General features: G+C 39.6%; 1 protein-coding gene across 5 annotated transcripts in view; it reads left to right on the plus strand.

Annotated features, from left to right (window-relative positions):
- The window catches only part of hhip (hedgehog interacting protein), a 38385-nt gene that overhangs the window by 18240 nt on the left and 9182 nt on the right, over positions 1-10963 (plus strand). For all 5 annotated transcript variants that reach the window (XM_005726938.2, XM_005726940.1, XM_005726941.1 and 2 more), the window contains exons 5-11: positions 655-806; positions 3197-3370; positions 3489-3632; positions 4969-5087; positions 7678-7801; positions 8556-8701; positions 9931-10012. In XM_005726938.2, the coding sequence (XP_005726995.1) occupies positions 655-806; positions 3197-3370; positions 3489-3632; positions 4969-5087; positions 7678-7801; positions 8556-8701; positions 9931-10012 (941 nt within the window). The remainder of the gene's footprint in view (positions 1-654; positions 807-3196; positions 3371-3488; positions 3633-4968; positions 5088-7677; positions 7802-8555; positions 8702-9930; positions 10013-10963) is intronic.

Raw genomic sequence — 10963 nt, forward strand, 5'->3', positions numbered from 1 at the left:
CCACCACCACCACCACCACCACCACCACCTTCCAAGCCTCGTATTTTGCATGGATTTTGTGTAAATCAGTGAAGAGTGAGGGGATGGGGAGCGAAAAGCAGGGACTGAAGCACTCTGCACTTTTGTGCTCTCTATGAACTGTGAGTGAGCTAATAAATTCTTTCAGCCACTCAGCATAGCATTCACAGATATCCCCCAAAGATTACACACACAAATCACCGCACAATAGAGGCCACCGGGAGGGTCTGGGCGTCACTGGGGCCCCCGACCCTGGGGACAGGCGCACATAAACAGGCTGCAGAAGACCTGGCAAAGTCTGATTTGCAGAGGAGATGCTGCTAAACCCTGAGTCAAATGCTTCCTAATGATTGGTAAAAGTATATGTTTTAAAGGTGTGTAGTGAAATAGAAGCAAGAGTGAGAGAAAAGCAAAGAAGTGAAAGGGAAGATGAACGTCAAATTTAAAAAAAAAAAAAAAGGGGGGGGGGACAGTGGGAGAACTAAAACAGGCAGGGGGTTATGGATGTATAGAGACTGTGTGTTGGGGATGATGAAGATGACCAAGGGGGGTGATTCCAACCCCACACAGCCAAGCACAAGCCAAGCAGGGACATAATTAACTCCTGGATCTTTTGTGTTTATCATCTGACTGCAGGGCGGAGATGAAAGGGGCCTGCTAAGCTTGGCATTCCACCCCAATTATAAGAAGAATGGCAAGCTCTACGTCTCCTACACCACCAACCAAGAGCGCTGGGCCATCGGACCACACGACCACATTCTCCGTGTAGTTGAATACACCGTTTCGAGGTAATGGGAGAAGTAGTGCACCAAACCACTGCCTGAAATGACACCATAAGGGTACATAAAAGGTCGAGGTTAATAGAGACTGGATATGCAAACTTATTTTAAGACATCTTTAGCACATGAATGCAAAACAGTTTTCATTTTAGACAACTGTGATTTGTAGTACTGTACCTATGAAATGTGGTGAACATTCCCATTTCCCATTGTTTTTAATTTTATTTAAATTCTAAACACTATCCGGTTGTTCAGTGATGACACGACGAATCCTACTTCCGGGCCTAAAGTAGTCTGCGTTTAATATGGCTTTTGTGTTGTTAACATGTTTAATGTTATGTATTTTCTTCTATTTAATCTCAAAAAGCTGCTAAAACAGTCAGTGATCACCGTTGACCTCCCTCGGCTTTTATTACCGCTAATCATTTATTTAAACTCAGTTTTTAAAACCTTAGAATGTAACTACAGCCCAGCCCATGCAGCAGTATATGAATGACTAACCTCGTATTATGGATGGATAACAATTGTCCTCCTGGCTGAAGTTTGGTCCTTTTACAGCATCCTGCCATGCGATTACATTTGTTCCTGACCACCGAGAACACTCACGTTAACTTTTATCGAGTGGAAAAAAAGTTAGCTTGTTTATATTATGCTAACATAGCTGTGTCGCTAGCGGTCACGTAGCACATCATTATATACCAGCTAGCCCAACTTCAGTAACCCTAAAAACGTCACTGCTTTTTAGTTTTCTGTCTTCATTTATGCTGGAAGTGATAACAGAGCTGTACGTTTTAATTTGTTTCCAAAACCCCGCAGTCAGGACATGCTATATTGTATTTAGATAGCAGGGAGTTAGCTCGCTAGCTTCTAACTTCTAACTCCGTTAAATGTCATAAATTCTGTTTTCATGGATGCCTGGATGTTAAACTCAATAGTTACACCTGGTAGAGCAGAACGCTGATCATTTTTATTAAAGATGAAAGACTTTAGACAGTTTTTCAACTCTCAGTAATACCATAGTGATCGTTTGATATATGGACCTGCAGCGGAGTTTAGGTCCAGACACGGCTAGTGACGTCAGACTGAACAACCGGATAAAAAGGACAAACTTTTCTCATATGGAAGTTTCTGATTACTGAATTGTGGATCTTTTGATTATACCACTAATAAATCCAACCTGCTAACCTCAATTTCTGCAAGAAACCATGGTAACAAAACCTTCAAAGGCACACTGAGGATTCTTCTAGACATGCAAAGAAATCAAAACAGATAATTTTTGTCTTTTGAGGATTTAGAAAGTAGGTCAAATCGCCAAGAAAAGTGTTTTGATAAGATGTGCAACGCTCTCATTATCATAACAGTGTTTTGCCTTTTCCTGTGTCTGTACCTTACACTCCCTTCACAATGACCTGTGATTAAGAAAACAATCTTTTCTCACGAACATGTTTAAGTGTTACATTTTAATTTTCATAATCACAGTTGTATGTTTAACTTAATGATCTAATCTTAATTATAATCTTGGCATGCAGTCTTGGTAACTGCAGCACATAGTCCTTAATTTGAGGGTCCAATAGAGAAATGGTAGTTAAAGTACTTAATGGTAGCTTAAAATACTTTTTTTTTTTTTTACTTTAGGCTTTTTAAAAATTGCACGACTACCCAAAACAACGCAACTTGCCATATTAGTTGCTGATACTGTGAAACTAAATTCTCATTTTGCACTTCACTTGAAATTGTGCAACATTTTGCACCCTGTCTTTACATCTCCACCCACTGTCTTTGGCGATACATTAGATTAAGACTAAATGTCTGCAGAAAACAAAGTATTTAAAGTAATTTAATGTTGGATTTTGTTCCGCGTGTCATGTCAGCATATCTTATCCATGCCTTGGTGTCATTGTACCCATTAACAGAGTCATTATTTGAAGCAAACAGACAATCCATGGTGATAGTGCATGTAAAACATGCACTATCACCATGAGCTTTTCACATGTGAAAACATGAACGCTGAATTGAATGGCCTTTAACCTGCCAGCTCCCCATTAACAGTCTGTGTGATATAAAGTTGCACCAAATTAGTGAAGAAAAAAGCAGATAACAGTTCAGAAAATTCATTTACAAAAAGCATTATCTTTTATTGTATATTTTAAAACACTATATGACCATATGTCTGTGGCTTTTACATCAGTCAGAATGACCTTTTTGGCCATTTGTCCACTTTCAGATATCATACATTTGAAGCCAGACCCCTTTAAAAATAAGGGAGCAGACAAAAGTCCCCTTATTTATTTATAAGACAGCGTAAAAGCATCAAGGTATAGAAATGTTGTGGGTACTCCTTATAAATGCCGTTTAGCAAACATATTTTTTGCATTTGCAATTTTTTATGATTTTCTCAGGAAAAACCCAAACCAGGTAGACACAAGGACAGTCCGAGTACTAATGGAAGTGGCGGAGCTGCATAGGAAGCACCTTGGGGGCCAACTTCTTTTTAGTCCTGATGGTCTGTTGCACATCATCCTGGGAGATGGCATGATCACTTTGGATGATATGGAAGAAATGGATGGACTGAGGTAAGATCAAAAGTCCAAGGGTCATTTTATTGATGTTTATATACTGCTTTGTGCTCCATGTTTCAATCGTGACCTACCGTGTACAATTTTGAATGCGTGTTCTTGTTTTTGCTTGCAGTGATTTCACGGGGTCTGTGCTAAGGGTCGACATAGACACAGATAGTTGTGCTTCTCCATATTCCATACCACGGAGCAATCCTTACTTCAACAGCACCAACCAGCCACCTGAAATCTTTGCACATGGCTTACATGATCCAGGCAGGTAAGTGAAACACTGCACTCTTTAAAGATTCTTGCTATGACTGATTTGCAATTTTCAAATGTAGAAATTCTGCTCATACTATAGGGTATTTTCATTACTGCTCTTGTAGAAAATATGAACTTAGCACAAACAGTAAGGCATTTTGTGTTGGGTCGATTGTTTCTCTGTTGTTAACAATGCTTCCCGGCAATAAATCTTATGCAGTTGGAAAGCCTGTTTATTTCCTCTTATATGGTGACACAAGTAAAATCCATTTACAGGTTGAACAACAGAGTTTGATATATGATCTGCACCCATGAAAACTTCTTCCTTTTTAAAACAGTGTTTTTCCTTCCCACTGTTCCCAAGAGCTTGATCAAAAGCTCTCATTTGATTGGTGGGATTTTCTCTGTATTATTGTAGGGTCTCTACCTTAGTATATAGTATGTCAGTATAAAGTATGTTGTGGTGACTGCTGTTGTCATTTGATGCTATATAGAACTATACACAGCCACAACAGCTGGTCACCAGCTTGGTCACACTCCTGTGTGATGGCATCAACCTGGACTTACTGCTAAATGTCACGTTCCTCCACATGTTCAGGTTCCTGTGCACATGTTGCTGATGCCAGCAGTGGAAGGCAGTCATGGCAGCCCTGTGAGACTGGAGACTAGCTGTATGCAGACTGTTCAGGGTTGTCTTGGTAGAAAGCTGTTGGCCGTGTCATCTTGCAAACCTTGACTGTAGTTTTGTAGAAGACTGCCTATGATTCACCAGTGCTGAGAGTGAGGAAACAACCTGACGGAGACGCCTACCTTGTAGCCTGTCTCTGGCATTGCCCAATTTATGAAACTTCACTTTGGAGGTGGCAGTAGGCCTCCCTCCAAATAATGCAGCAGCTTGGTTTTTGCTTAACATCAGCTGGAAGTAGCCCTATGGGACAGCCCTATAAAGATCAGTCAAACATGGCCTGGGGCATACACCAACTGACCGGTGTACCACGGTCCGTGCTCATCTCAAGATGCTGCTAAACACTAGCCAGTCAGGCACCTGATTGTCAGCAACTAGGCTACTAGAAGTTCGAAACAAGACTCAATAGCAGAACAAGCTGTTCAGCACATGCTCAACTCTGGTGCTCAACCCAGAACAAATGTAGCACTAGCTTTAATGGGAAATAAACAAGCTTTCCAACGGTATAAAAGTTCTTACCAAGATGCATCGTTACAATAAAGAAATAGTCAACTGCATGCAAATTACCTTTTTGTGCTTGTGTTGTATTGCCACCTTTTATTTGTTTGGTGTTTGGATATTACTTCTAGTTATGTTATATTCATTCCTGGCACGCTGTGCTCTGTAGGTGTGCAGTAGATCGACTTCAGTCAGACAATGGGAGTCTTGTAATCCTCTGTACAGATGCCAGTGGCAGAAACACAACAGCAGGAAGAATACTGGAAATTACTAAGGGGGGCGATTATGGTGAGTTACAATTTCCATGAGAATTTCCAAAAATGTTCACAATATTTACCTTTTTCGCATGTTTGGAAGGAGTTTTAATATACCCAGTTGTGCACAGTCTTTGCTGGAGTTTTGTTTGATTGCATTACATCCTGAGAAAGAAGTGAAAATACATTAACATCCTGGATAACCTTTCACATTTATTTCCCTGAAAGTGACATGTGTTTTTATGAATGTCTTTCATTTTGTAAGAACAGTGTTTTGGCAACAGATTCAGAAACACACCAGGTTGAGTGCAGAAACAGTGAAGGTTAAATGTAAAAATGATGTGATCCAGAAATATTCCCCATTTGTGGTGTGTAGATTTGCCAGTGGAATGTAAGATGGTGTCCACAAGTAAGATTTAAAGCTGTCAACAATAATAACTGTCTAGATGATGGTTTGGCACTGTTGAAAACACAGCTGAGAGGAATCTAGCTCTTCTCACATTTAGAAAATAATCAATAACAGCAGCACTTTACACTGCTTATCCTTCCTTTTTCCACAAAAAGAAAATTACAGCTCTTTGTTCCAAAATATATGAGGCAGGTTATCCTTGCGCTAAGTTAATCCTTAACTTTGATCTCTCACTCCATTTGAAAATGTCACTTCTTGCCACAGACCACCTCTCTCTTGGCCTGATGCCCGATTTAGCCAGTTACCCAAACTCCAAAGTGATTACGGTTGGGAAATGAGCACACCCCGTCTCGGATCATAAATTTTTAAGGGCGGCAAACCTCCATTCATATTTTTCCTTGCCAAGAAATCGTAATCCAGTAAATGTGCCACATTGCCTCACCATTAGAGCAGGGCGATATGGCCAAAAATATTTATCACGATATATATTTGAAAAATTTGCGATAACGATATAACTGACGATATAATTGATGCGAGACAAAATACAACTCCACAACATTACTAGCGCAAAAAGACAACCTTCCATTTATTTTCACGTAAACAAGGAGCTGGTTTTTATGTACACTAAAGCTTTATAAAAATGTATCAGTGCAAATGCACATTCCTTGCTGAAAGTTTAACCCAAAGGCATTTCCAGTAGAAATGGGCTGACATATCCTGAGCATAACCATGTATAATATCCACTGAAGTTAAAAAGAGGTGCTTTGCAACATTAAACTGCAGTGTGCAGTACGCATTTTTCGGACCATAAGGTGTACGGGATTATAAGGCACATTAAGCGAAACAAAGCAGTCAGATAAATCAAACTTTATTAAACTCATTCTTCTTGCTTCCTCCACTTCTGTACCATTGATTCATTAATGTTGAATTCTCTGGCAGCTATCTATTCCCATGTTGTTGCAGTATATTAATGACTAACCTCGTATTGTGGATGGATTATCTCAGTTGTTCTCCTGACTGAAGATTGGTCCTTTTACAGCATCCTGCCATGCGATTGCATTTGTCTCTAACCATGAGGAACCTTCACGTTAACTTTTATAAGTGGAAAAGTGTTAGTGTTCGTCCTCCAGCTTCACTGTTATGTTATGCTAACATAGCTGTGTCGCTAGCGATCACGTAGCACATCATTATATACCAGCTAGCCCAACTTCAGTAACCCTACAAACGTCACCACTGTTTAGTTTCCTGTCTTCATTTATGTTGGACGTGATAGCAGTCAGAACGTGCTATATCATGCTTAGGTAACTAGCGAAACTAGCGAGCTAACTTCCGCTAGCTTCCTGCTAACTTCTAACTCCGTTAAATGTAATAACTTTTGTTTTCATGGATGCCTGGAAGTTAAACTTTATAGTTACACCTGGTAAAGCAGCAATGCTGATCGTTTTATTAAAGATGAAATAATTTAGACAGTTTTCAACTCTCAGTGATGCTGCAGTGTTGTTTGACCTGAAGTCAAATATACGGAGTTTGGGACCCAGATTACTCCCAGATTTAAGAGCATCTTAGTCCGACAAATACGACAATAACGACGGCCGCTTGCATGTTCTGCAAAAAAATGTGCTTTGTTGTGTATCTGATGGACAAACACCAAACCAGTTCCACATCATGGAAGTTGCACCATTTTTACAAACCAATTCTGGTTCCTCAACAATCAGCCATGTGCGTATGAAAACAAAGGCACTGCGCATGCGCGTTTTACTCCCATTCTATCGCGATATTTCATTTTCCTATCATTGACTAACATTATACCGGTATTACCGTGAACGGTATAATATGGCCCAGCCCTACTCACCATCACGCTTTTGAATAAAAGATCAATACATTCTTTTCCAGTTTTGATAAAACACGTCCGATTTAAATCTAGAATTCCCTCTTTCCTCCTTTTTTGTGTCTCATATAAACAACACAGCAATTATGTCTGATGAACGTGGTCTATGTTTTTGATTCCAAAACAAACAAAACAACACCAGTGCATGAATCAAGAAAAGCAGTTAAGTAGATTACAATCCCTGCAACATCAGTGAGACAGAAGAGATTGTCTCTGGGATAAAACATGCATGCAGACAGTTTGTGATGGTGTTACAGATGAATGGCAGTAGGTCTATGAGTCTATTGGAAGTGCCTAAATAAGACCTATGTCTCCTTGTCCCAATAGAAAATGAGCCCTCTGCCTATGACCTGCATTCCAGTGGTGGAGCACCACCTGTGGGGGGTTTCATCTACAGGGGCTGTCAGTCTAGGAGACTTTATGGCAGTTATGTCTTTGGAGATAAAAATGGGTAAGTACAATAAAGAAATGACTGATTAATATATTTAAACAGACTATTTAAGTAGCTGTATGTTTTTAAGAATTAACTGTGTTTACATGATGACAAAAATCTATATTTCAAAGTCATTCTAACATCTTTATCCTCCCAGAGTTGATTTATGACTTAGTAAGATCAACATGACTTTTCTTCTATTATTAAAAACTATTTCCTTTGCATTAGCATGTGCCAGTGTAAACACCAAGTTCATCCACATGGGAGGAAAACATAGACTCCCATGTCACCATGACAGCGCGGACCATTGAGTGTCAGTGGAGATTACACATTGTTCTCTGTGCTGTTCACACTTTTCTCTGGTTTCTCTGGTTTTCTCTGTTTTGCTGATGTCAAACACTGACAGTTGAGTAAACAAAGGGGGTAAAGTGTGTCCCCTCCCCAATCCGTCCAATTATCGCAAGCTGGCACCGTGTTTAAAACAATGTGTGGTCAGTTAATTCTGTGCCTTATTACAATTTGGGAGCATTTTGTTGTGGCAAAGTGAAGGCTCCGGCATGATGTTTGTTTTGAAACTAAAGGCTGACTTCCTAACTAACACCATGTGGGACATGGTGTAGAAAAAGAATATGGGTCATGAACCATGCTGTACCATGCTACTACAGTTGATTTCTTTTGCTTTCTCCCCTGTGCACAAATGTAGTACTAAACCTTTTACAGTATCATCCAGTCTGCAGTCACTTACCATGAGTATTTTTACTTTTCACTTTAGTAACCTTCGCATCCTTCAGAAGTCTACATCTTCCACATCAGCGAGTGGTGAAGAGTGGCAGGAAAAAGCTCTGTGCCTGGGCTCAGCTGACTCCTGTGGCACTATGCTTATTGGACACATCTTGGGTTTTGGAGAGGATGAACTGGGTTAGTATGGCAATTAATAAAAAAGCTAAAAATGTAATTGCTTCTGAGATCTTTTATCTTTGTTTCTTTTCTCTCTTGCACTGATCTTTCTTTAGATTTACACCTGACCTATGTTATGACATATTTTCTGAAGCAAGGGTTTTAATCCATGACTCCTTGAAGGCTTGTTGACTCTGTGTGTGTATGTCTGTGTGTACAGCACATACATACATAACACACATAACCACAGCATAAAACACCACTGAAAATCTGAAAACAGGCAGCATGGTGGCGTGATGGTTAGCACTGTTGCCTCACAACACCACTGTCTGGCCAAGGCCTTTCTGTGTGGAGTGTGCATGTGTTAGCCCTGCATCAGACTGGTGACCTGTCAAGGGTGTACCCTGCCTCTCGCCCTATGTTAGCTGAGATAGGCCCCCCACAACCCTGATAAAGATGCGACTGGATGGATGGATGATAAAGCCAACACGCCTCTCATTAAGTAGTCCAAACATCTTAGTTAGTTGTCATTTTTGTAGGACAGTCATAATCTTCCAAACCTCCTTAATTCACTGTGCCACCATGACATGTGTTAAGTGTTTCTCTGGGCAAGTTAAAGATTAAGTTAATATATGCAGAGTAACCTGAAATGAACTGACACAAGACAGTTTTATAAGTTCGATCCCCACCACACACTCAAAGAATTGTAAACCGTGAGCTCTGATGTTTCTGATTAAAATGAACACATGATGTAAATTGTTCGCCCAGCCATCAGAAATCTTTGATCACAGTTGTTGCCAGGTCTTGGAGTTATTGTTTGACGAGATATTTAAAGATTTCTGTATTCGATCAGGATTTGCAAGTGGTGCAAGAATTGCAGCGGGGGCCAGGCCTATGTCCCAAAAAAGAGGCCCCACAGACAGATGTTTACAATTTGTCCCCCTATGGAATTTTCTTGCAGGCTTGTTCCTCATTAAATCATCTGCCTGGTTCCCAGTCATGAGTATCCAATTGTCTCATTAAACTCTTTTTAAAAATCCATTGGCAAGTGCAGAAATGCAGAAGCCTGTGATACACTCATTTTCCTAAACCCCTCATGTCCTCCCCTTTCATTTTCTTGTGTTTCCTTGTCTTGTCTTGTCTCTTCTTTAGTTAGGCACTGGGATCTGCTGAATAGTTGTTCGGACATTGGAAGTATTTCATGCAGATGATGCTGATGGGATTCCCACTTAACTGTTCTTCTTTTGCAGGTGAAGTCTACATACTTGCAAGTAGTAAAAGCATGGTGCAGTCACACAGTGGGAAACTCTACAAGCTGGTGGACCCGAAAAGGTAAAAGCAGGAAGTCCCTTGGTAATTTGTGCTGGTATGTAGTTAGTTGTTCGGTGATTAAGTGATTCCTTCTTAGTGGGGAGGACATTCAGCTATTCATTAAAAAATCCTGCATTACGTCCACAAGAGGGCAAACCAAGACAATGAGAGACAAAACTACCGTACTGGTAAATCGCTCTCTCTTGAATTGAGTTTAGTTATAAACTCATTCCCCAAAGGTTGTAATTGAGTTATTCGTTCGAGTTAGTCTGAACAACATTTTCAGTAGCTTTAAGTGTTGATTGTGATTCCTGTCAACAACAACACAGATTATTTTCAGTATATTCAAGCAGGACAGCCGTTCCCAAGTATTGGAGAATTTGGGATTTTTTTTAGACAGCAATTATAATTGTTACCTTAGCATGTTATTAGCCTATTAGCCAATTCTTACCGTTAACTGTTTTAGGCATATTAACGCAGCTTTAAAAAGTTAAGGAGGTTAAAAAAATAAAAAAATACAAGCAAATAATTCAACAGTGTGAAGTTGTTTAACCGATATCATGAATTCATAATCACAGCTAAAGTTTGGAAAAATAATTCAGGAGGATGATATCTGAAAGGTGAAGCAGCAAACGCTGTACGTACTAAGGTTGTCACGATACTTGATTTTCCTTATACCCAGGAAAATATTCTAAATACTAGATACAATTTTTGAATTTTTGATTTTGATAAAAATTACACTTCCTCTTAGAACAATAAAACGAATAACATCAATGATGACAGCATTTTTAGGTTGCCAGACATAAAGAAAATACAGTAAGGTAAACATGTAAGGTTGGCTGAGGTCGCACTGCACTTTTCGTGACTTGGCACCATATTTTTTATTTTTGATCAAAAACAAAAGAAACACAATACTTTCTAGATGCAAATATTTGTGATATCATGGTAAATGAACTCATTGTATTAGGATTA

The sequence above is a fragment of the Pundamilia nyererei genome, unplaced genomic scaffold (assembly GCF_000239375.1).
Source record: "Pundamilia nyererei isolate P.nyererei 1_Seehausen unplaced genomic scaffold, PunNye1.0 scaffold00022, whole genome shotgun sequence".
Taxonomy (NCBI): Eukaryota; Metazoa; Chordata; class Actinopteri; order Cichliformes; family Cichlidae; genus Pundamilia; species Pundamilia nyererei.